Source organism: Pimephales promelas, chromosome 9 (genome assembly GCF_988280905.1).
Source record: "Pimephales promelas chromosome 9, fPimPro1.hap1.1, whole genome shotgun sequence".
Taxonomy (NCBI): Eukaryota; Metazoa; Chordata; class Actinopteri; order Cypriniformes; family Leuciscidae; genus Pimephales; species Pimephales promelas.
The window spans coordinates 34,293,563-34,321,222 of NC_142777.1; the positions used below are offsets into that span (position 1 = coordinate 34,293,563).

Consider the following 27,660-nt stretch of genomic DNA (forward strand, 5'->3'; position numbering starts at 1 on the left):
TTCTATTTTAAATGAAAGCCATTGCTCCGGTCTTCAGTGTCACATGATCCTTGATTTATATAAAAACAGTTGTGCTGCTTCATTTTTGTGAAAACTGATTCTTTAACAGGAAAGAGCAGCATTATACAGTAAATGTCTTTAATGTTTACAGTTTAGTGCGTCCTTGCTGAATAAAAGTATTCATTTCTTTCAAAACTTTATTGTATATGGTTTTAGAAGATTTGGAATATAGCAAATGAGTTTTATAGATTACTTTTATGCTCGTTTTATGATATTGTTTTATCCTTTTTGGACCTTTATGGTTGTAAGGAGAAAAGTAGCATTAACATTCATTGTAGCATGACAGCATTTAAATTTTTGGGTGAACTACAGGTAGCCTATATGTTTAATAAATGGCCCTGGTCTAATTTTGCAGGATTCATAAGAGCACATAATTTCGAGATAAAAATGCCTGCTTTTATAATCTTAATCATTATATTATCACAATAAATAATTTCTTTAGTCTCTAACATAATGTAAATTCTGCCTTAGAGTCAGATAAACTAATAATATCACAGCCTAACAGTCACCATTTCCAATCTAAGTGAAAGTGAAAGTACTATATGGTACTAGTGAACACACACACACACACAGGGCAGCTATCCACTGCAGCGCCTGGGGAGTGATTGGGGGTTAGGTGTCTTGCTCAAGGGCACCTCACCAGTCTGACTCTCTAACTTTTAGGCCACAACTGCCCCCTATCTAATCTTGGTGAATAAAATGTGGCACACTGCATTATTTGGCAGTGCATACTTTATTCAAGTCAGAAATACATAATGGAAATAAAATGCATTGCAGATTCCTTATCATGCATCTGAATGAGTGAATCTCACAAAGGCACATGGACACGGGTCATATTAAATTGATGACTCTGGATCCAGTGTTACTATTGAGATAAATGAGGAATGAGTCCACTGACCAGAGCTCAGCACTGCTTTAGCTAAATGAGTCTGATGCCATGAAACACACTCCTGCGCTCGCTGCTCTGCCTCCACCCCTGCTCCGGTACTGGATACTGTCTATGGTTTATGAAATAGTTTGTGAAAAAGTATGCTGTATGCAACAGTAAACGGTTCAAACCGTTTTTCACGTTAGTAATTCAGCATCCAATTATTCCATTTCATTCAAACACACTGGAAACGGAAAAGATCTGGTCGAGTGTATTGCATTGTGGCATGCAGAATTCACTCATTGTTTTAATGCAGACCAACTAATTTCACAATAAAATTTTTGTCAAATTATATATATATATAGTAAATGCATTCAAAAACTCTTCTGTGCAAATGAACAGTATACACACTTTCTTTCAGCAGCACTTTATAGTACGAACCCTCTTTTTTAACCCCCTTTCCCGTCAGTGGCTCTCCTTCCTGATAATCTGTCTCCTTCAAATCCCCCATTCCTCCACTTCCATTTACTCCCCTCTTCATTAGCCTGTCTCTCCATCCATTCTGCTCCCCCTGCATGCAGTTCTGCAGTGTGTGCATGTGTGTGTCTCTGCGTGCATGTGATCGCTCTCGCCGTGGACATGTCTGTGAATGCTGTCTGAATGGCTAGAGCCTGTAAGGGGTTCGATGTCATTGATCGGCGCCTGGTTGAGTAGAGTGGATCAGCGGCCCCGTACAGGCCCCCGTGTGACTTACGGCCTTCCCCGCGACCCCCCCTTGCTGGGGTGTGAATCATGTTCTCCTGCCTGTCCGCATCCATCCGTCGGCTCAGAGCCAAGGCTAATGGAGCTAATATCCTGCCACACCAGGATGGACTACGGGACGGAGGGAAATATGTGCAGTCTTTAAAAGCCTCTCTCTGGATCTATTTAAAGCGGAGAACAGATGCACTGCCAGTGCAGCACCTGATCAACATTATTGTCTTTTAGTCATAATAATCTATCAATCTGTTTAAAAAAAACTGCTGCTATGAATCTGAAGTTGTACTTTAACAAATTCACATTGCAATTCCGTATCCTGTTTGCTACCTCAAGTCAAAAGCTACCTCCTTTTGTAAAGTACAAATCTTTTCCTCCAGTAGTAACGCTTCACTGTGCACGTTCAGTTCAATGGATATTAATGCTTTTTTAGTTGGGATCAATTGCCATTTGTGATGGCTGAATCTGAATTTTTAATAAAGAGAGTATAGTGGATTTCAATTTGAACATTAAGAGCCAGATTTAACAGCCACAAACCCTCGGTTGACCTTAGAAAAAAAGTACTGTCAGGATTTGCTAAAGATGCCAGTGAAGAATCAGCATTGAAAAGGCACGGATAGATATTTTCTGACCTTATTGCATATGCATATTGAAGTTTACCTCTCAGACACAAGATTTATGGGAGGAGAGTATATTAATGAATCAAGCAACGTGATTTACTAAGGTTTGTGGTAGTCAATTCAATGCGGCATTATTTAATGTTGGGGATTAACCGATTTGGCGCTTGACGTGGCTATGATAGTTGAGGAGGAGCCGCAGAGAACATACAGTTGTGATAGAAGGGAAAGCTTTTTCTCCACCCGTGTTCATTTATTTGGAAGAAACATATTATTTGTCCAGCCATGTCATTTTTAACTTGCTGCTTCTGTGTTGTTAGTAGATTACCCGCACCTGATTATCATAGGGTTTGCTTGTTTGCAACCCTACACTAATTTGCGCTGCTCTTTGTAGATTGCATTGGTCATAATGGAAATGAACATGGCTGCGTCTGTGTATCTTTAATTTACGCATTTTGTAAGTATCACACACAGAACTTTCCATTCCCATCAGCGTTTTTATGAGATTGGAGTGGGTAGGGGGAGATGGGTAGGACTAGGGGTGGGGTTAGGGATCAGGGGGTGGAGATGGGTAGGACTAGGGGTGGGGTTAGGGATCAGGGGGTGGAGATGGGTAGGTTTAGGGGTGGGGTTAGGAATCAGGAGGCGGAGATGGGTAGGTTTAGGGGTGGGGTTAGGGATCAGGGGGTGGAGATGGGTAGGACTAGGGGTGGGGTTAGGGATCAGGGGGTGGAGATGGGTAGGTTTAGGGGTGGGGTTAGGAATCAGGAGGCGGAGATGGGTAGGTTTAAGGGTGGGGTTAAGGATCAGGGGTGGAGATGGGTGGGACTAGGGGTGGGGTTAGGGATCAGGGGGTGGAGATGGATAGTTTAAGGGGTGTGGTTAGGAATCTGGGCGGAGATGGGTAGGTTTAGGGGTGGGGTTAAGGATCGGAGGTGGAGATGGGTGGGGTTAGGAATCATGGGGCGGAGATGGGTAGGTTTAGGGGTGGGGTTAGGGATCAGGGGGTGGAGATGGGTAGGACTAGGGGTGGGGTTAGGGATCAGGGGGTGGAGATGGGTAGGTTTAGGGGTGGGGTTAGGGATCGGGGCAGAGATGGGTAGGTTTAGGGGTGGGGTTAAGGATCGGAGGTGGAGATGGGTGGGGTTAGGAATCATGGGGCGGAGATGGGTAGGACTAGGGGTGGGGTTAGGGATCAGGGGGTGGAGATGGGTAGGTTTAGGGGTGGGGTTAGGGATCGGGGCAGAGATGGGTAGGTTTAGGGGTGGGGTTAGGAATCAGGAGGCGGAGATGGGTAGGTTTAAGGGTGGGGTTAAGGATCAGGGGTGGAGATGGGTGGGACTAGGGGTGGGGTTAGGGATCAGGGGGAGGAGATGGATAGTTTAAGGGGTGTGGTTAGGGATCGGGGCAAAGATGGGTAAGTTTAGGGGTGGGGTTAGGAATCAGGAGGCGGAGATGGGTAGGTTTAAGGGTGGGGTTAAGGATCAGGGGTGGAGATGGGTGGGACTAGGGGTGGGGTTAGGGATCAGGGGGTGGAGATGGGTAGTTTAAGGGGTGTAGTTAGGAATCAGGGGGCGGAGATGGGTAGGTTTAGGGGTGGGGTTAAGGATCGGAGGTGGAGATGGGTGGGGTTAGGAATCATGGGGCGGAGATGGGTAGGTTTAGCGGTGGGGTTAAGGATCAGGGGTGGAGATGGGTAGGTTTAGGGGTGGGGTTAAGGATCAGGGGTGGAGATGGGTAGGTTTAGGGGTAGGGTTAAGGATCGGGGTGGAGATGGGTGGGGTTAGGGATCAGGGGTTAGGGATCGGGGGTGGAGATGGGTAGGACTTGGGGTGTGGTTAGGGATCAGGGGGTGGAAGGGTAGGTTTAGGGGTGGAGTTAAGGATTGTGGGTGGAGATGGGTGGGGTTAGAGATCAGGGGTTAGGGATCGGGGGTGGAGATGGGTAGGACTAGGGGTGGGGTTAGGGATCAGGGGGTGAAGATGGGTAGGTTAAGGGGTGTGGTTAGGGATCAGGGGGCGGAGATGGGTAGGTTTAGGGGTGGGGTTAAGGATCGGGGGTGTAGATGGGTAGGTTTAGGGGTGGGGTTAAGGATCGGGGGTGTAGATGGGTAGGTTTAGGGGTGGGGTTAAGGGTCGGGGGTGTAGATGGGTGGGGTTAGGGATCAGGGGCGGAGATGGGTAGGTTTAGGGGTGGGGTTAGGGATCGGGGTGGAGATGAGTAGGTTTATGTATAAGTAAGGAGGGAGGAGTTGGATCTGGATCCAACTCCTCCCCCTGGATTTTGTGTTCTGCAGTGACGACCATCTCCTAATTTGCCCTGTTTAGTAAATCTGGACCTGCACATATCTCCAATATTATATGATGCATATCTAAATATTGAACTGACTTAGGCACAAAAGGGATTTGACCACTTTGTGTGTCTCACATGAAACTGTTACAGGCTAATAACATAGTGGCACGATAGCACACAAGCTGTCACTGCCGAGAAGAGGACATATGCTTGAGACAGATGTAAGGTTGAATGTTAGAGGCAATATGTTCTGCTCTCCTCCATTTCCAACTGGAGTGATGTGTGACCTTTAGAGACATGGGCTATTGTGCTCTGAGACATACAGTATCTCTTTCTCACTTGATGCCCCTTTGTTCTCTCTCTCTTTCTCTCTCTCTCTGCTGTGCTGTGTGTTTGTGTGTGCATGTTAATGAGTTAATTAGCTCATTATGAAATGGCAGGGCTCAGGTGGTGGGCTGTCCAGTTCTAGATCACTCCATGTGGTCTCACCGAAGTGGTGTCTGACTGCTACCTCACATTAGTTACGTCACATAATTACATCCATATATTGTATTAAGACTGGTTTACACTTGGCATTGACATGCAACCTGTATCCGGATGTTGTCCACCTACACATTGAGTGCGTTTACATGCACGTTCTTAACCTGATAATGCTTAATAAGCCGATAACGAATGTGGTCATGAAAACATGTTAAATCGGTAAATCGACATTTTTGTCCATTACCCCGATTTTACCTGTGTGATATTTGACTGAAAAGTGTCCTTATACGGCACATTTAAGCGCATCCAGCCACAGCAAGAGTTTTGTGGTAGGGGAGGAGAAATATATTGCAAACTCAGACTTTTTTTAACCCAGAAAATATAAAAAATATAAATAATCTAAAAAATCATCTAGTGCATCCCTATGGACAAGTGGTACAGTTGAAGAAACTTCAAATACGAGAGGAGAATGAGTTTTTTGCAAGTTTCCTGCTGACGTTTTGAAATACTCTGGTTTTTAATGCTTTATTTAACATTACAGCTCACAGAGCAAAACACGCGGATGCTTATGTTTTCACGTCACCACTAGGAAATTTTGTTTTTTTTTTACGTGTCTTGTAAACGTGTCTTGCCAGGGTTATTGATTTGCAGATAAACCGGTAAATCGATAAATCCGGTAAACTGAGTTTTGGTTGTTATCAGCATATTGGTGTATATGTAAACATGCTCACTGAAAAGACAAGTGTAAAATGCATTGTGATCGGATCTCACAATTGTCTGCAATTGCAATATAGCCATCATATCTGCATGGGTGTTTTTGCGAGACAATCGATGAAGGAGTAGAATGCATATATAGATGAAAGTTTGCTATCGAAAGTAGCACATCATGCTAATTAATACCATACAAACCACAAATTTTGGCAACTTACAATTACTGTGAAGTAGGATTGGATCAGGTGCGTTTGCTTGAATCTCTGCCTGAGCTGTGAGGAGCCAGATTTACTGTGATGTGATCAGATGCGTGACTGGAGTGACTTTATGGCACTAGAACTTTTAGTTGGCTCACTTTGACGTCACTAATTAGTAGGGCTGGGTAATAAATATCGATTTCTCGATATTAATCGATTCTCTTTTTACGAACCGATATCGATTCTTAAATCTCAAGAATCGATTAGTCATCCTGTTTCATTTGAATGAATGGGACATTCATACAAGTATCGCGGCTGCACGCATCCAAAAAATCGCAATAATCTTTGTCATTTGTTACTATTGATATGAAACAAAGTCTCAATTTTCAAATTACGTCCATTTTCTTTAGAAATTCAAAAACATAAATAAGGTTTTGACGCTGTGGCGTGAGATCGCTCTGGTGCAGCTCTAGAGAAGCAGCAGCGCTGATCTCTCTTCCGGGTTAATAATACCAGTCACAGCGCGAAATAAACATGAATGAGCATCTGAAAGTGTGTTAAAAGATAGAGTACAACTTATCGAAATCCGTATCATGTCACATTGATTCACTCAATCAGCGTTTCAACCGTGGAAAGACGTCAGTTAAACAGCTTGTAATCAATGTCATGTATCGTCATATTTACCTCAGAAAACCCACATCAACTCTTTTAGTCAGCTAGAAAAAATAACTCTAGAGAGGAGCATTTTGCTAAATATATACAATATTTTACATATGCATTATAATCTTAAATGTTCTTCAATATTTAATGCATTTTTGAATAAATCTGGCAAGTTTTTAAGACAGTCACCATTTAAATGTTTATATTTCATATAATCTTCTTATTATAAAAATAAAAAAAATAAAAGTGTAATTTAATTGTTTGTATAGCTACAAAACAATTCATTATTACCTTCATATTAGGCTACAACTAGACTCCCATAGTTTACAGCATTAGTTAAGAGATTTGATTCCCTTGAGAAAATTTGCCATTTATTGAAACTGATATCCAAAATAATCGATATTGAATCGAATCGTAATCGAAATCGAATCGAATTGCAAGCTTGTGAATCAAAATCGAATCGAATTGTGAAATTTGTCTCAATGCCCAGCCCTACTAATTAGTACACAGGAGGAAAGAATCACTATGGCTGTGGGACTAATAAAGAAATACACACTCTGTAGCTCTATAGCACCACCGGTGTCTGAGTGGTGGAAGTGCAATAAAAGCAACTATATGTGAATCTCATATTAAAGTGTAACTTAGCTGATTTTCAACCTGATTTGTATTGTTACAATGTCGGTAGTATATGTAAATGAACAATGTTTACGCGTTCTCCATGTTGCCTGGACAGAGATATTCACTGCCGAAAGCATCTTTTGATGGCTCAAGGGCTTTTGTAAAAACTACAGATTATACTTAGGCAGTCGGATCGACAGAGGGTTATTAACAGAACAGCTATTGCAGTGTATAATATCGTATCATTATGTATCAGTGAAAATTGTATCATACTTTGCCTACTCTTTAAACAACATTATGGCTAAAAATAGACCACTATGGCAACAGCTTTCTTGTACAAGACGACGTTTTGCTTCGGGAGGTTGGGCATAGCTGACAGAACAGCAGGTTCTTTCAGTTTCCCCCTCCGTTAGGCCTACAGCACTGTGTTCACAGTCATCCAGTTTGAAATGTTGACTACAGTAATGGTGTTCTCTAGAATGATTCATTGCAGCTTTTAGCCGCTGCCTACAACACTCTGCATTCTTCACTAGAAAAGTAACTCACTCCCGCTAAACGTTTACCCTTTGAATTCTTCCACCCGGGAACAAAACAAGTCGACACCATTAGGACTAAAGGTTTACGAAGAAGTATTTCCTACTAAAGTAAGGTGGTATTTGAGCTATATAAGCATATCCAGAGCAGATTGGTGGGAGTGGCCTTGGACGGCAACATGCCCAGTGCATTATGGGTGTTGACGTTTTCCTACATATTTGGCAAAAGGAAAGACAAAAGCCTTTTTTCTTTGTTTTCTCCAGTCAGATTGCACAGATAAATAAATAAAAAATCACCTTTCTGCTTCATAGGCAGCCAAGATTTATTGAAAGGCCATTTTGCCAGTGGTGTATTATCCTTTTAATCAACACATCCCAGCTCTTCTGCACACGCCATATGTGTTTCTCTCACAGTAACACACACATTCACACATTCAATCTTTAGACATTGGCTATTTTCATGAATAGCATTCTACTTTTATATAATGTATACTATGTACAGTATGCACATTTTCTGTATGGAAATATTATATATTCAGAAGAAGTTATTACATTGCTTGTAATTAGATTAAAGTGAATCAGGCCACTTTAAAATATTATTGATAATGCTAAATAAAATCCAGTGTGTGTGTATTATTGTATTTTCTTTCCTTAAAAAGTAACTGAATATGTTAAGGCATTATTATTATTTTTATCTTTTGTCTGCATTATCTTTTTTTTTTAAATACAGGCATTTTTGTTTTATAAATTATAAAAAGAAATCATAACAAGAAAATTCAGATGTTTCAAATGACCCCTGGAAGTTCACAGACGTACCATATTTGCCACAATGTGCAATATTCATCAAAGCTCAATGTTCAATACTGCATCCCACAATGCCGAGGTTCTCAGACTGGCGAAGCAGAGCTGTTGGAAGAGGGCGTGGAATTTTTATAGGTGTGAAATTATTTATTGTCATCAGGAAAAAGCATCCGTAAATACTTGCATAGCGTATCAGCAAACCTGTTGGGGAATGTATAATTCCTATTTACATAATTATTCAAAGACTTTCCTGTAACAATGACATTGTTTTGGTCAGTTGCCATGGATTTCATCAGAGTTGGTCAATTCTCCACAGACACGAGCATTGCAGGCTGTTCTCTTAATCTGTGACTCGTGAGTCGTGTTCATGACAGTCTGTCAACATCCGCTTCTAAAAGAGCACAAAGCACATAACGTCAGTTTGAGAAGCTCTGCCACAATGCAATGCGCTTTTGCAGCAATAACGTTGAACATCTCTTCCATGACTCATACTGCTAAAGTTAGTCAAACCCTAATAAAAATGTTAGTTTTTTTCTCACCTTTCAATTAAACATGCAATATAATGAGGTCATGTGAGAACAATGTAGTATACCACTGTTTGAAATGTTGGTTACACTTTGTTACAGTGTAATTAATTATACATTACTTAAGTAATATAAATTAGCTGTATGTACTTGCATACAGGTTTATGCTAAATGGTTTTTCTAGTAACTACATGTAACGTGTAACAAGGACACTGTAAAATAAACTGTTTGCATAATGAAGAAGTGGATGCTGCACACTGGTGGTGGTTGAGGGGTATGATATGATTGTAATGCGTTTTGGGTGTAACAATGCGCTATATAAATGCCTCATTCATTTATTCATTCATTTATAATTCATTCTGCTTCACATACTACTTTAATAGGCACTATGCAGTATAAACTGTGCAGTATCGAGCCAGCATTAATTAGTAAACCAAAGTAGTCTTAATCAATTGTGATATCCTTGAGTTTTTATTGTAATTCGACACATTCTTACCCTATTGTGTTAAAATAAGAAAATAACTATATTCTAAAACAATATGAGGACATGTATAGTTGCTTATGGTTATTGCATATATAAAATATTTTTTTTAATAAAATTTTTGCACTAGGCCTATATTGTTGCAAAACTGTATTGTTTATGTATATGGTTTTTGTTAATATTTAAAAAAGAAGAGAAGTGCTACACATTTTGTTATATTGCATATGAAAAATATGTATTGCATGCAGTTTCACATACTGTTTTCAAAGATATGCATGCTAGTATCCCCCCCCTTCTATCTCTCTCTTTATATCTGTCACTCCTGACTGTTTCCCTCTGACTATCTCCGTCTGGCTCTTTGTCCGGGCGTTTGAATCACGGATTCCCCGTGTCTGTGGCTGCAGAGATCCAGATGTGATGTGCTGCTGTTTTCAGCATGCGGTTTGATTCTGCGTGACTCTAACACACTGCAGAAAATCTAAAACCTCTGCGTGGCTGCGAGCCAGCGATGCCTGCGAGAACATCCTCCCATCTGCCATGTGTATTTGGCAGAGTGTGTGTCTCACGCTAGTTTATATACAGAATGATACAGTGTTTTGTGGAACAGTGTGTGTGGCTGCAGTTTCAGTTCTGTTGGCATGTTGAAGAGATAAATTTAGCAGTCTTGTAGACACGAATACAGGAATGATTCTGATAATCTGATGTTCATTTTCTCACCCTTATGATACTTAATGCTTTAGTGTCTTTATTGAAGCTTGAAGATTGAAGTTCGGGTAAACTGTTCACTGTAAAAAAAAATTGTTGTTTTTACGAAAAAAACAAACAAACTTTACCGTCAAAAATACGGTATCAACGTTATTGGTTTTACAGAATTAACTTAAGATTTACAGTTATAAGCCTTATTTCTTTATCTGATATAATGTTAATTTACCAATCTATTGAAGTATTAATATCTCTTTTGTACCATTGTAATACACTGACAACCAATCATCACAGCTGTGATGAAAGTCACATGATAATTAAAAGCTCATCACAAGCAGTCTTCCACAAGAAAGTTATCATGGTAAAACTGTAAAATCATTAAAAATGCAATAAACATTATTTTAACAACATTAAATGTAACATAAATGTACTAATGTACTTAGAACAGCCCTAAAAAAACAGTTATTTCAACAAAACTTAATCAAATGTGAAGTGTCACGCAGCCGGCAATTGTGGGAATGTCAATTTACGTTTTTCACTGTAAATTATACAATGAGTTGTTCTTTTTCACTTTCAAAAACTGTAAATTTAACAGTATTTTACTGTAGAATTAAATGTGCCATTAGATCTATCACAGTTATTTACCGTACATAGGAAACATCGGAAACTTTCTGTTAACCAATTAACAGGTTTGCACTGTAGAATTTTTAGTCTTTTACCATGAAAATCACAATCATTTAGTGTTCCTTTAAGTTACTCTGAAGTTACTCTAGTTTGAAATATAGCATAGGATAGTTAAAGTCATTGCATTCTTGTGTTGAAAAGTAGTATACAGTAATACTGAACAGTTTGTCCATATTTCCTTCTGAACGTCGACATTTTTTATATGTCAACTAATGTATGATGCTCCTCTCTGACTTTCTGTGTGTCTGTGTGTGTGTGTCCATAGTAACCACCACCTTGTCTCCGGGCTCAAGTCATGCCAGGAAGTGCAATGAAACTGAGAAGATATACTGCGTTAACGGTGGAGACTGTTATTTCATACATGGTATAAATCAGCTGTCCTGCAAGTAAGTTACACACATTCATTACACATTCCTTTTATCTGATCTCACTTTGATAATGACACAACTTTTTGACTACAAACAGAGTGTTTATTAAAATATTGCTTTGACTTAAATTAATTCAAAATGAATGCAAAAAAGGTTGATAGCAGTTCATAATGCCCCCTGACCTACAGTATACGTAAATACAATTTTCCTGCAATCAGAGCAGTTATTTTTCTATTAATTATATACTATTTATTAATATTTTAAAATTAATAAAAAAAGAATAAAAATAATTTTTAAAATTCTACATTTTTAAATAAGTTTAGGTAAAATGTTGTGTGCTTTTGAAATTTTTTTTTTATTTTTTATATTTGTATATAACTTATGTTTTTATTACATACTTCAATTTAAACATGTTTCACTTTTTAATGTAGTTTTTAATTTGTATCTAAGTTTCGGAAGTTTTTATTCTAATATTTATATTTCATTTTAGCACAATTTAAGTTTCAGACAAACTACAATTTTTTTAAAAGTTTTACCTAACACTATAGCAACACTGAGAAATTCAACAGTCACCTTCTGGAAATACACTGTATATTGTGTGTAATATGATTATGGGTAATTTGTACTGATAAAATCAAATGCATTAAAGGAATAGTAAAACTATCCCATAATTCCCTCACCATCAAGCCAGTTCCTGGCTCTTCCCAGCTTTGAAATGGCATTGAATAGATTTAAAGGTCTTAAAAGTAAAAGTAATCCATACGACTCCAGTGGGTTAATAAATGCCTTCTGAATTGAAACGATGGGGGTTTGAAAGAAAAATATCCATATTTAAAACTATAAACTCACTGGCTTGGGTGGCTTGAGGATAAGTAAATTATGGCATAATTCAATTTTTTAGGTGAACTGTTCCTTTAAGACGTACACGGTCATATAAATGAATTTGAATTTCATTCCATTTTACTTCCTTTAAACTCAAATTGAAAACAGTTTTATATTCTGTTTGCTGGCTCAATTCAAATTCAGGAATTTAAAAAACATTTTATTAATGTCTACTCTTGGTGTGGCGTAGGATCCTGAAACTGTGTAAGTTATAATTGCTTTGAAAGAAATGTAGAGATTCTTGTAACTTACGGTGAACTTCGTAACTTCGAGCCAGAGAAATGAAAATGTGCTTGTGAAGGTCTGGAGGAAGGGGAAAGGGTTTGCCGTGTGTGTCGTCTGTCAGGTCTGTCGATGTATACTGCCGCGTTATCAATAGTGTGCTGAGTTACTGCTCCCCTGTGATGCCATGGACACGACGCCCCGTTCTTATCGGCCATTTCAGACAGGGCAGCTCAGATTTACGGTATGTGCGGCAATTTTTTACAGGAAGAGAAACAAAGCCATTAAAGCTGTTTAAAGCCCAAACCCTGGGGGAGATGCATCCTTTAACCGTGACTCGTCGAGTCGATCTCTTTAATTTACAGAACAGAGTGTCTGAAGCTGCTTTAAGGGTTAACGGCCCGCAGGGAGGCACGGACTGGTTTGGAAATAGTGTGTGTTGCTCTTGGCTTTCTTGACTGCTTGACACAGTGATTCACTTATATGCCTGAAAGTTTGTCTTCAACAGCGCTAAAGCTTTACTTCAGAGTACAGGTGGGCGGTATGAAAATCTAAATCTTTTACCACGGTATAAGACATGTTATGGGAACAGTATCACAGTAGTTATTTTTGGTGGAGATTCAGTGAAGTAAATCATTTACAAATGAATCGTAATGGATTAGTATCTCTTTTTTATTTTTTTAAATGAAAATGGTACAAGAGTATATATATACTGTATATATATTATATATTTATATATATCTATATATTAAATATAAACATATAAACATTAAAAAAGTAAAACAAGTTATATATAAAAAAATGAAAGCAACATAAACTAAAAGAAAAAATCCTCTGGGTGGAATCAATGACAGAAAAAAAAGTAAAAAAAATAAATTAGGGTAAAAATGTAATTAAAATGCTTTATACAGCTCTTATATATATATATATATATATATATATATATATATATATATATACTGTATATATATATGAGAGCTGTATAAAGCATTTTAATTACATTTTGTATATATATATACAGTATATATATATATATACAGAGCTGTATAAAGCATTTTAATTACATTTTATATATATATATATATATATATATATATATATACATATATTTAAACAGACAAAAAATAAAAAAATAAATTAGGGTAAAAATGTAATTAAAATGCTTTGAGAGCTGTATAAAGCATTTTAATTACATTTTTACCCTAATTTATTTTTTAATTTTTTTTCTGTTTAAATATATGTATACTGTATATATATATATATATATATATATATATATATATATATATATATATAAATGTAATTAAAATGCTTTATACAGCTCTGTATATATATATATATATATATATATATGAGAGCTGTATAAAGCATTTTAATTACATTTTTACCCTAATTTATTTTTTACTTTTTTTTCTGTTTAAATATATGTGTATATATATATATATATATATATATATATATATATATATTTAAACAGAATACCAGTATATTTTTCAATTATATAGTGCAGTATTGTAATTATATATCAAATATAAACATTAAAAAGCATAAAATAAGTTATATATAAATATTAGGGTTGTCAAACGATTAATCGCATCCAAAATAAAAGTTTGTGTTTACATAATATATGTTGGTGCACTGTGTATAATTATTTTGTATATATATATAAATACACACACATGCATGTATATTTAAGAAAAAAAAATATATAATATAAATTATATATAAATCTATATACAGTATATACATGAAAATATTTCTTAAATATATACAAGCATTTGTGTGTGTATTTATATATATATAAAATAATTATACACAGTGCACCCACATATATTATGTAAACACAAACTTTTATTTTGGATGCGATTAATCATCCAAAATAAAAGACAGCCCTAATAAATATATAAGGAAAATAAACTGAAAGGAAAAATCTGGGTGGAATTAATGATATAGGAAACAAAATAAAGTACCAAATAAATGTAAGTAATATATGATTATAATGTTTTATACAGCTCTTAAATATTTAAAGTATTTTTATTTAAAGACAGTCTGGCTTTAAGGTCCTTGCACACAAACCTTGCGGTTTTTTCATATTCGTCATTCAGTCTCTGGATATTATTATTATTATACTTATTTATTTTTTAACATGCGAAAATTTTGGATGAGGACTTGAATAATTGAATAATGAATTTGGGCAGAATTATAATAAAGTTAATTGAAACTCTTGACCTTTTTTAGGATAATCAGTGGAGCCACAAAATGCATTTCCCCACAGGAGAAAAGGTCTTAAACAATTAATGTTTTATTGACAAATTTAACACAAAAATGTTTCTACAGTACATGTACATTTCTGCCATTGTACAGTATATAATGTCATACCTCCCAGCCATATTTCCAAGACAATCCCTTAAGATGTCATCTCTCTGTATGTGTGTGTCCGTCTGTTACTGTAGCTCCTAAAGCAGATGAAATGCAGTCTGTCCCATTGACCTCTGCAGTAAATTCTGCAGACAGGCTGAATGGTGAATTCCCCAGTAGAACTGAACTCTAAAATAGCCTCAGTATATAAATAATGAAAAACTTGTGACTAGATGAAGCTGTTGGCACCATTATGAAGCTTTTAGGGACTTTATTCTGCCCCTGTTTGTCTTAGGATGTCCTCCTCATTAACGTGAGGTCTTCTAGACAATCACAGAAGTGGAACTGATTGGCATTTTATGAGGAAGTAAAGATGTAAAGCTCAAATTAGGTTTGATTATGTTTGATCTACAGTCGACCCAAAGAGTATTTGGACATCTACGGCATGCTTAAAATTGCATATTGCATTATCTCAAAGGAGTCGAGCAATTCAAGTGATATCTGTACATAAATTACGCTACTATTAAGCTGAGTAGACAGTGAAACATCTGTGTATTTGACAATGCATCTGATCCACCTCATCTGTGATGAAGTATGTAAATATCGCGCGAGCATCACTATGGGAAGCAGAAAGCCTCAGTTAAAGTCAGTCACACACAAGTATGAGAAATAGAAATATGAATGTGCTTATCACATATTATTATTATTATACCATATTATTGAGAATTCAGTGCCTATTAACCTGTCATTTTTACACAGCTGTCTGAAATGCTTGATTCTAGTTGGTCAGTCATGGCATTCTGAGGTCAGTTATTCCCTGATATTCCCACTGTATAATGACATTAATCTGGGTATTTGAGGCCGGCTCTTCTTTCACGTCTCGCATATCACATGCAGATTTGGTTTAATTTTATAGATTTACTATAAAATTAAACCAAAAGACTTGAAAAAATGCATAAATGGACCCCTTTAAAGGATTAGTACTCACCCTCATGTCATCCAAGATGTCCATGTCTTTCTTTCTTCAGTCAAAAAGAAATTAAGGTTTTTGCTGAAAACATTCCAGGATTTTCTCCATATAATGGACTTCATTGGGAACCAAACGGTTCAAGGTGCAAATGAGAGTTTCAGTGCAGCTTGAAATGGCTTTAAACGACTCCAGACGATGAATAAGGGTCTTATCTAGCGAAACGATCGCTCATTTCAAAAATAAATAACAAAGTTTAAGTTTTATAAGCACAAATGCTCGCCTTGCTCTGCTCTATTTCAAACTCGTTCAAAAAGATTCGTTCATTTTGATAAACGAGTTCGAACAAGAGAGTCACGAATGCGCATCACAGAACAGAGCAAGGCAACCATTTGAACTTATAAAACTTAAACCTTTTTATTTAGTTTTTTGAAATGAGCGATTGTTTCGCTTGATAAGACCCTTATTCATCATCTGGAGTCGTTTAAAGCCCTTTGCAGTTTGCACTGAAACGCTCATTTTGATCTTAAACCGGTTGGTACCCAATGAAGTCCATTATATGGAAAAATCCTGGAATGTTTTCATCAAAAACCTTAATTTCTTTTCGACTGAAGAAAGAAAGACATGGATATCTTGGATGACATGGGGGTGAGGAAATTAACAGCAAAATGTTTTTAAAAGTGAACTACTCCTTTAGTAGTTGGACTCCTCATTGAAAATGAAAAAAAAAAAGCATAAAAGGACCCCTTCCTTTTATGCTTTTTTTTTTTCATTTTCAACTTTTTTTAGTGTGTAATCCCTGAAACACTTCAACTGAAGCCTTGAGTTTTCTTCCGGGATGAACACGTAATAAAGGGGCGGGCCTGGTTAGTTAGTTAGTTAGTTAGTATTGTGTTGAAACTCATGGTTATTGTAAGGGGAGAGGCATTTTCAAAATATACGCTCGAAATGATTAGCCAATCACAAATGCTCCAGCCAACCAATCAGAGCACATTTCAGAAGGAGAGACAGGAACTAAACAGAGCGCTACTGACAGACTGGGAAGAGAGGAGCTGCAACGTTGTTAAACATTCAAGCATGAAAACTATGGAGCCTCTAAAGGGACAAAGTGATGAAAAAAAATAAATATTTCAATTCTTTTGTGTTCTCTCGCAAATAGTTTAGAGTTCCAGCTAGATCTCGAATTTTATTTTCTTCACCAAACCCTTTAGGGGCTCTGTAAAAACCTATAGACTCCAAAAACAATATCAATACTTTGGCTGGCATAATAGGTCCCCTTTAATCGAAAGCCTATGGTTATATTGTTGAAGTGTTTGTCTTGTTGCTGGAATGATTGTTTTCCATTACACTGTAATGGATTATATGATAACAAACAGGTGCGATTTTAAAAATATTTCTTCTCAAATCAATATTTCATGTCCCCGTCATTATTTATGAGATAAAAAGCTGTGCATTCACTGATACGACTGTACATTATCCTTTAAATGTCCGTCTTGTTTGAACTTGTCCATTCGTCTAGGCTCAAAGCTGCTTGCTATAGGAACTACGAACTTGTTTAATAAAGATTTCAGAATTCATTATATTTAGTTTGTACATATTTCTCCAGTAAGTCAAAAACACCCTAATATTTGATTGTGGCCTGATGGAGGAATCTGTTTTTGAGGGTGGTAAGCGCCCCCTTGAGGAATTGCCACCTAATTGAATCAGCTCACTAAAATGAACCGGGCTGCCCAACCCACATATCATTTTTGGAGCCACCCTAAAAATGGCATGAAATGACATGAGCCCTTTTTCCTCAGGTGACATCACAGCGATGACATCATCAGGAGGAACAGCTCACAGGGGTTGTTCTCTGTTGTTCTAACTGCATGTTTCTCTGCTCTCGTCTCTCTCTCTCTCTCTCTCTTCCTCTTCATGTCTCTTTCTTCTCTTCCCCCTCCCTCTCGTTCCTTCCTTCTCCCTCTGCGGGTTTGTTTCCCTTCATCAGGTGTCCAAATGACTATACCGGTGAACGCTGTCAAACCTCCGTTATGGCCGGTTTCTACAGTATGTCCATTTCTTCTTCCTGTCTGTCTGTTTGTCTGTCTGTCTGCTCTGAAGCTGCATGTTGGCTACGGTGTGTGTGTGCATGTACATGGCTGCCTTTATTTGCCCATTTTAAGTTTTTATTGGTATAAGTAGAAATTCATAAATGTGAAGGTAGTAAGTGTGAAGTTAGTATGCCTTGATATATTATTAAAGGCAGATTTGGGGAAGAAGAGGATAATTATGATGCAAGTGAAACAATAAAGCATGTTTACATATTTATTAGGTTCCCATAGAGCAGAATTATATTCAAGAGGAAATTGAGTAATTAGTCCAAACTAATTCATGACATTTTTTGGCAGGCAGTCCTCTTATCATTTAAAGGATTGTTCTGGTTCGATACAAGTTAAGCTTGTTGACAGCGTCTGTGTGCACAGAAAATGAATGTTTTTGACAGTAATGCACTTAAAATGGCACACTGCACCACAATACACACTGAAAAATACACAATTTACAAAGAAAGTATAGCTGGTAAGACTTAATAACAACAATCCTGTTCAAAAGTTTGGGGTTGGTTTGATGTTTTATAGTTTTTCCAGTCTCTTAAGTTTACCAAGGTTTCTCTTGAAAATCTCTATTTCTCTTGAAATCTCTATTAGAATATACTTTAAAATGTATGTATAATCTTTCTAATATGCTGATTTAGTGCTGATTTTTTGTACTCAATTTTTTATTGTATTAATAGAAGAGGTATTGTAACAATTCAGATACAACCGCAACCCTTACACCACTGTTTTTTTAAACAGATTTTTTTTTAAAAAATTAGAAATTTCACTTTTGAACAATTTAATGCAATAAATTTCAGTTAATTTCTTTAAAAAAAAAAAAAAAAAAATCTTACCCAAACTTTGAATGTGTGATGCAAATGATAACTAAACTTGTCTTTGCAAAGCTAAAAGCCATTATTTCATCTAATTTTCTATCTTGACCATTCAACCTTGGAAATTTCACATGATACACACAAGAATAACAGAAAGGGTTTGTTTACACCCACGGGAATTACGTTTGTAACATAAGCAGTTAACCAAGAACAGTAGTTCCTTGGGTTTACAGCTCCAGTTGACCTTGGTCAAGGTAGATGTTGTATTGAATAGAATATGGATGGAAACAAGGCTGTCATTAGCTATGTTTCCATCTCCTTATTTTTATGCACATGCTGGATGGAAATGCCAAGTTGCATATAAATTCTATAACCGCGCATAAATAATGTATGCTCTCAAATGAGTCAGATCATTTTTTTTTATCCGATAAGAAGAAGACATGCACATAAACTCGAATGGAAACCCCTCAATATGCAACAACAAACTTTGGCCCAAAAGTGGATGTGATTGGATAACCGGACTAACTAGTGGACCAATGGCATTGCACAGCATCTCAAATGTTGGTTTTGTCATTCTGAAAAGTCTGAGCCAAAGTCTGAGCTTTAATCTCCTCCCAGAAGTGTTTCGCATGATTGCGTTCCCAAACACCAGACATCCCAATGCAAGAGAACATGACAGTGTTTATTGCGTTTCGTCAATGTGGATTCCCCGACTATTCTATTGCAACTTCCGTTTTTATTACAGATATTTTGCGCAGGAAGTGACAATTTTGTTTATTTGCAATGTTGTATTCGATATCCCAATTTTGCACACAATTTAAATTCTCATTTTTGGATTGAAACATAGCTAATGTACAGTCAATAGGTTGCATTATATGTAAATATGTGAGTATTTTTATTGTTTTGTCCACAGAATAGTCAAGACAAAGATTCACCACAGCTGTATAATCCACAGAACACATTACATTGGACATAGTAGATTTTTGTATGGAAAAATATTTTTTTATTATTCTTTTTTTTTTTTAAAAGAAACATGTCATCATATATTTCAGCTTTCAAATCATATGTTCTGTAAGTGCATTACTGCAAACATGACTTTTGCCAGTTTTTATAAACTGTTATTGCCATCGATCATAGGCGGAGGGTGAACCCCGGGAGTGCGGATGTCACTCCCGTAACTTTACAACGTGTGCAATGTGGTGGCTGGTCAAGCATGAAAAACAAAAGTTTGATTCTAATTCTGAATTTAGGCTGTTTTATATTGCATAGAAAGCTCTCTTTATAATCACTAAAAGCTGTCACTCATCTTCGCAATCTCACAAAGTTCCGTTATAATCAGTGAAGCTGACTGCACAATGAATCTCTTATTTACATAATGTCTACTCTTTGTTATAATCAGATGAATTGCGAGCTCGCAGAACTGGACAAAAACTCCAGCTTTTGAGCGGCGAGTGGATCCAACTTAAACACTTCTGATCTATGATTGGCTTTAACCCTCAATCGGGTCATGGGGTCTATACAACCCAACTTAATAAAAAAAAAGGTTCCCTTCATCTCAGTGGAATAATATTTTATGACTTTACATATATTATCTATATACACTCACAAAAGAACTGGGCTTGATTTGGTTGTTCTGAAGGTATGTAAAAAAAATGTTTACACTTCTGGTCTTCAGGGTCAATATGATCCCACATTGAAATGAATGGAATGTGAAAAAAAAACTAAATATATTTTCTTCAAGGTCAAAAAAAAAATCCGGCATAAATCTGAAAATTTCTACACAGAAATGAAGGCCTAGTACTAGAGCATAAATGCAATGTATCATAAAAAAATAATATTTCATATGCAAGCTAATGGTGTAGTTGAGGAATTGTGTGGTATATGGATACAAAAGTACTTTATTTCTCCAAAAACACAGCATTAATGAATAGATGAGAAGTAAACAAAAAAAATGATACATTATTCGTATGATTAAAAATGTACAATTACTCAATTAATTGTTGAGGTCAGGTATAAACCCCGAAGCCCAGAAGTGTAAACAGGAAACGAAGACCATTTGAAGGTTAATTCTTAACGTTGCAAAAACGTACATTCGTACTTCCGCTCAATTTCAGTTCACTTTCATTCTTAAGAAATTATTTCCACAGGTGCTGTTAATAAATCTTAACTTGCTTTGAACCTGAAACATTAAAGGGGTGATGAACTGAGAAATTCAAATTTTCCTTGAGCTTCATCATGTTATAAGAATATCCTGTAAGTCTCAGAACTGAAAACGTCCTTGTTAGTCCAATAAAAGCTTTTATTGACACCAGGCTCAGCAAACGACTCGCTTTACAAAGTGGGGAACTATGACGTCAAAGAGGATAAAACACCACCTCCGCAGAAGAAGATCATCGACGCCTACTTCAACACGGCCCAGTTTAGCCCCGCCCACCGATTCGCGCATTGCACGCATAGCTAAATAACATAGATGCCTACCTCGTGATGAAAAACCGGATCGAGATACCGAGCAATAAGATACATTAGAAGTAGAATAAACAATTAACAATAACTTACCACTAGGGGTGTAACGGTACATGTATTCGTATTGAACCGTTTCGGTTCGAGGCTTCCGGTTCGGTACACATACAAACCGAACGATTGCTTGGACCATTTTTCCTGCCGGCAAAATTCGTGCTGACGCGGCCAACACAACGTTGCGCAACATCAAATGGCAAGCGTAAATGAAAGCAGAACGAAACTGCGCTACTCGTTATGTGCTTCACGGATAGTTTATCAGTTCGGACCAGCAACATCTGTGCAGCGCGAGCCGATCTCGATCAAGCAACACTGTTACTACACCGCGCTAAGAGATCCGGTAAAGAAAACATTTGAATTCGCCACTGAGGTAATAACATCGCTGCGAGATCTAGTGAGAAGCATTCACATTTCTCCGTTATTAACCGTAGATCTCTATTAGATCAAACAGCGCTGTCATAGAAACCAGGAGAAACATTGTGCCGTGAATGAACTAGTAATTCTTTCGTCCACAGACCAGCAACATCCCCCATGGATTTAATATAGTAACACTAACTGTGACCAGTTTGGCTGGAATGGTGAAATGCTTTCAAGTACTTCACACATCTTTTTCCAGCACTTCAAAATTCAAATATTATATAAATATATATATTTAAATGTTATTTTTAATGTGATGACCAAAACATTATTTGTTCATCCTTCAAAGATGACCCCCATTTATAAACCTGAAAGTTTCAAGATCTAGGAAAACTCACACTTATTTAAAAATATATTTTTCTTTAAACAAATAGGAAATTTCTCTGGCATTTCTTTCTTTTTGCTGTATCGAAAACGTACCGAACCGTGATTTTTGTGTACCGTTACACCCCTACTTACCACGCTTTCACAAGCTGAAGTATCCGTTGTATTTAAGGTGGATCGGACTCTGTATGGGTGCCATTTTACAACATTGGAAGTTTTCAGAACAATTCCCCCAAGTGCACTGACGAGTGAGTTGAAACTCATTATAATATGCAAAACTGTTATCCACTCACAGCAGTGGGCGTTTACTTCCAAATCTTCAGTGCGAGACGCCCATAAAAACCGAGCGTTTTTCAGCTAGGCTCAAAACTAGGGTAGAGAAATGGAATAGCCTATTACTTATTCATTGTGATGTTTTTGAATGTAAAAACCAAGTGAACGTCATAAGTTGACCTCAGACAACAATATAATAAAGGTGTAAAAAGCCAGTTCATGACCCCTTTAATATAAAGTTGGTTAAGTAATATTGATGCTTCTGAGGCATGATGCATGACCTCTAACCTTTGACCTCTGGAACCTCTGCTTTGCAAACAGTGTTGCCACTATCATGCATGCTGTAGGTGTGTTTAGACATCTGCACATCTGCAGTGGAAGTACATGAAAACGTACTAAATTTGTGACTAAACTGTTTGTCATTTTGCATATAAATTATTAGAAATGACATTAGTTGTGTGTGCATTCATCTTTGTGTTGTACATTGTGCTTTTCTGTTTAATGGTTTTGTTTGTTTCTTTGTTTTTGTTTTCTTAACCTTAAACCAGAAATGAGGTCTAGTAAATATGGCAGTAAGTGTGGCTGTCTACGTGTCTGCATGCATGTGTACGCTTGCTTACATGTGATGAACAAGAAAAGCGTGTTGTTTGTTTACTGGTGTTTTTGTTCATTTTGTTTCCATTTTATGGGGAATATGGAGTTGGCCAGTGTGTGTCTGCATTGTCTGTCTGTTACTGGAACGTACAATCACTCACCTCAGTGTCTCAAAAACAAACCAACCAAACAACACCACTGATCGCATTCTAGTGAAGCGCCTCTATCTGAACAAGTGGACATTTTTACCTGAAACCTGTTTTCTTGTTTTTTCTTTTTTTTTTACATTGTCAACTTTCTGCATTGGCAGAGCATCTTGGAATTGAAATCATGGGTATGAAGTTATTATTTGTTTGATTCTTTAGATTAGGTTCATGACATCATTTGATGACATAGTTTAAGCATATTCATAAGAACTCGTCTCGTTCTATTTTCTCTGTCCTATATTTCAACGAGTAAATGCATTCCCAGCTTCTGATTTACTTTTTTCAGTTCTGACGAAACAACACTCATTTTAGGAATATAAGAATGAAGCGCATCAGGCAGGTAGATCGGGATTTGTAGTATAAAACACATATTTCCCATTCTGTGAACGGATATCAGTTGTTAACATGCCAAGTTGTGATATTCCTTGGCAACCTTGATTATTATTATTGATCAGTCGTGTCTTTTATTAAAACACAATAAGCCACTCTAGGCCAGGCATTACAGTGATTTCATCACAGCCTTCTGTGGCTTATTACTGTAATATATTCTCAAATCTAAACACATTTAAAAAATTGTAACTATCCATTCATTTCGTAACCAGTGTTTTTGACTTGTTTCCCAGTAAAAAATATCCAAACATAAAAATAAGATTTAAAAAAAAAACTAAATTAAAATATATATATATTTTTTTAATATTAAATTAATAACATCTTTTTTTATTGCCAAATCTACTTAAAATAATACAAGTAATTAAGATTTGGGTCTCTAATGCTCATCTAGGCTACATTTCATATCAAAAATTCAGTAAAAAAAAAAAAGTAATGTGAAATATTATTGCAATTTCAGATAACTTTCTATTTTAAAATGTAATTTATTCCTGTGATTGCAAAGCTGATTTTCCTTCAGAAATCATTCTAATATGCTGATTAGGTGCTTAATTATTAAACATTGCTGATTAATATTTTTGTGGAAACCATTATCATTTTTTTCTAGATTATTTGATAAGAAAGTTCAGCATCTATTTGAAATGGAAATATTTTAACAAGCATACAGAACATGTATTGTTGATTTTATTTTTTAACTATACAGTATGTTATATATAGCGTTACGCCTATACATTGCATGAAACCTTATACATTTATTTACTGTCATGCTTGATCAACAATATAATGGCCTTTAAAAGAATACTGACCCCAAACTTTTAAAATTGAGTCTATCATGGTTTCCACAAGAATATTAAGCTAGAGAAATGGGGTTTTTTTAACATTGTTGATTAAAATAAATGTTTCTTGATTTCTGAAGGATCATGTGACAGTATTTCACAGTACTGTTTTTGACTGTATTAAATTTTGGTAAACATTTTGCTTCTCTTTCACTTTAAAAAAAACTTTTGCTGATAATTTACTCACCCCCATGTCATTCAAGATGTCATTCTTTAAACGATTCCAGACGATGAATACCGAAACTGTCTTTTTGACCTTGAACCGTTTGGTTCCCAGTAAAGTCCATTATATAGAGAAAATACTGGAATGTTTTCATCAAAAATCTTAATTTCTTTTCGACTGAAGAAAGAAAGACATGGACATCTTGGATGACATGGGGGTGAGTAAATTACCAGCAAAAGTTGTTGTTTTTTTTAAAGTGAACTACTTTAAGCTTTTTTCCTGGAAAACAACTCAAATATACTGATTAGGAAATAATAATAAATAAAATATTGAGTTTCCATTTTCATTTGCACACAACATGCGTATCAGGGAGCCGAGTGAGGGGTAAAATGAGTGTTGCCCATCTCTTCTCTGTCTCCTTGTCTGCACCACTATAGAGTACATTAGCCGTTGGTCTGAGTACATCTCGCTCTCCGTTTTCTCTTTCTCTCTCTCTCTCTTTGTGTACTCTGATCTCTGTTTCCTGTAACAAGCATGCAATGCGATATCAGTGTCTGACTCAACCGCCCCCCTCTCCCCCCTGCGTTTCTCTTTTATTACACTCATCCCTCTACTGTTTGGCCCTCAATTCTCTTCTCTCCTTCCTCCCGTCCGTTTTTTCGTTCCCTCCCTTCATGTTCTGTATGCTTCCTCTGTTGCTGCCCACGTTCAGCACCCCAGAGGATGTTTCGAATATTCTCATTTTTTTTAAAAATCTGACCCACAAATATGTGCTCAAGGCATCATATATAGACGGTCTTCATAAAACCTGTTCATTAGGTTTGCTCTTAAAGTTGTTTTCCACACTCCAATCAGTTTTAAAGTCAACATGAAATGGTTGACTTTTGGTTGAAATTATGTTATTTATATGTAATGTTGTATATCAGTAAGTAAAACAAGAAATTAAAGGGATTGTTCACCTTGAAATTAGTTTTTGGTATGTTTTATCTTACCTCAAGGGCATCCAAGATGTAGGTGTCTTTGTTTCCGCCGTAGTTTTAATTTTGATATTTTTAGGTCAAACCGTTCTTGTTGTCAGTCATATAATGGAGGTCTATGGTCACCACCTCAAAGAGGATGCACAGAGAAGTCCAAATTAAACATGATTTAATTACTCGTAAATGTAAGTACACATTGATGGCCTAAGACATGAAACGAGCGGTTTGTGCGGTTTGTAAGAACAGTATTTATATAGTTTTTAACTCTTTTAACCACAGCTACGTCCAAGTGATTTAAGGGCACGGCCGCTTTGTGACTGTGGTAAAAAGAGGTAAAAACGATATAAATCGTTCTTTTTCTCACTCAAATCGCTCGTTTCGTGTCTTAGGCCATCAATGTGTACTTACATTTACGAGTCATTAAATCATGTTTAATTTGGACTTCTCTGTGCATGCTCATTGAGGTGGTGACCATAGACCTTCATTATATGACTGAAAAATAATAACGGTTTGACCTTTAAAATATCAAAATTGAAACTACAGCGGAAAGCTAAAACATATCAAATATTAATTTCAAAGTGAACTATCCCTTTAAATGTGTATTATAAAGACACAGAGTAAATTACAATGAAATATCTGTTGTTGTTATTTTTGAATAATATGCACTGATCATTCACAATAAGATCAGGAATCAGGAAGTAAATGGGTCAGTTTTGATTTCCTGTTTGAATGTAACTGGTTTTATGAACAACCCTCTCTGAAGAGCGCCTAGAGAAAAGCAGTTTGTGTGTTTTAACTCTATTTTACAGGCATGCTTTATGCAAGACTTAAAAGCTCAGACGTCATAGGGTTATATATAGAATAATGCATGCCATGTGCTTTCAGAGGGGCAGAGATTTCATTTTATAAACACTTCTAGCCAAAACACTCGAGTTTCCAGTGTTACACAGGATGTTTCGGTCCTGAAGGTAGCCAAAAGTTCTCCCACTGTTTCAGCATAATGTGCTTTATGTGAAACCCTGGCAGACAGAGAAAGCACCACAGGTGTGCCCTTCCCATGCTGCCGAACACCGATACCAGCCATCGGAAATGTTTTTACAATGACATCTTATGCACCTCAGTACCCCTAAAACATACAGATTTTATATTTAAAAGGATTGTTCACTCAAAAAAGACATTATTTAGAGACCCTCGTCACTCTTTCTTCCGTGAAACACAAAAGGAGATGTTTAGCAGAATATCTAAGCTGCTTTGTTCCACACAATGGAAGTGATTGGAGTGATTTGAGGTGGTGACCATAGACCTCCATTATATGACTGACAGACAGTTTGACCTAAAAATATCAAAATTGAAACTACTGCTGAAACAAAGACACCTACATCTTGGATGTCCTTGAGGTAAGCTAAAACATACCAAAACTTTATTTCAAAGTGAACTATCCCTTTAATTAGCAGTTGTGGGGGGAAAAAAACAAATAAAAAATAGCAGACACAGTAGCAATTTTTCTCCCCTCCGCCATGTTTAAATTTTATGGCGATTGTTATGATAATTCCGACAGCACGTAAAGCCAGCATTACAGCTTGGACTTTGTCTTTTAAACATCTCCTTCTTTGTTCCACAGAAGAAAGAACATAATTCAGGTTTGCAACAACATGGGGGTGAATAAATGATGACAGAATTGACATTTTTGTGTGAACCATCCCTTTAAGTAAATGAGACTGCTTGTAAGTGACAAATGTTTACTACTGTAAAATGCAATGTAGAAAGTGTTTTAGGCTGAATGGGTTAGTTTGACATGGTTTAAAGGCTGCCACTTATGCAGCGGTTGTGTGTTTTGTATGTATGTGTGTCTTTGTGTTCGATGGCCATTGTGTACATGTGTGTTTGTCTCTGTGTCTACGTCTGTGCATATGCGTGTGCTTGTCCATGGCTCTCGTTCATTCAGAGGCTGAGGAGCTGTACCAAAAACGCGTGCTGACGATAACGGGCATCTGCGTGGCACTGCTGGTGGTTGGCATCGTGTGTGTGGTGGCATACTGCAAAACCAAGTAAGCCCCGGGAACTTTATTGATGGCCAGAAAAGAGCTGTGCACATTCACACATTAAATTAAAAAGCCTACCCTTGGGTGGAAGAAGCAAAAATCACGTTATGAGTCATTGGGGTATAGTATAGTTTTTGTTTGTTCTTTGAAAGAAATTAATACTTTTATTCACCTAGGGTGCATTAAATTCATTAAAAGTGACATTGTATTGTTGCAAACGTACTTCTATTATAAGTAA

General features: G+C 36.7%; 1 protein-coding gene across 3 annotated transcripts in view; it reads left to right on the forward strand.

Moving 5' to 3' along the window:
• nrg2b (neuregulin 2b) overlaps nucleotides 1–27,660 on the forward strand; it is a 77,065-nt gene that overhangs the window by 42,344 nt on the left and 7,061 nt on the right. For 2 of the 3 annotated variants that reach the window (XM_039649028.2, XM_039649025.2), the window contains exons 4-7: nucleotides 11,250–11,370; nucleotides 17,769–17,827; nucleotides 23,122–23,145; nucleotides 27,326–27,428. In XM_039649028.2, coding sequence (XP_039504962.2) covers nucleotides 11,250–11,370; nucleotides 17,769–17,827; nucleotides 23,122–23,145; nucleotides 27,326–27,428 — 307 coding nt within the window. The remainder of the gene's footprint in view (nucleotides 1–11,249; nucleotides 11,371–17,768; nucleotides 17,828–23,121; nucleotides 23,146–27,325; nucleotides 27,429–27,660) is intronic. The other variant, XM_039649026.2, reaches the window with a different exon arrangement.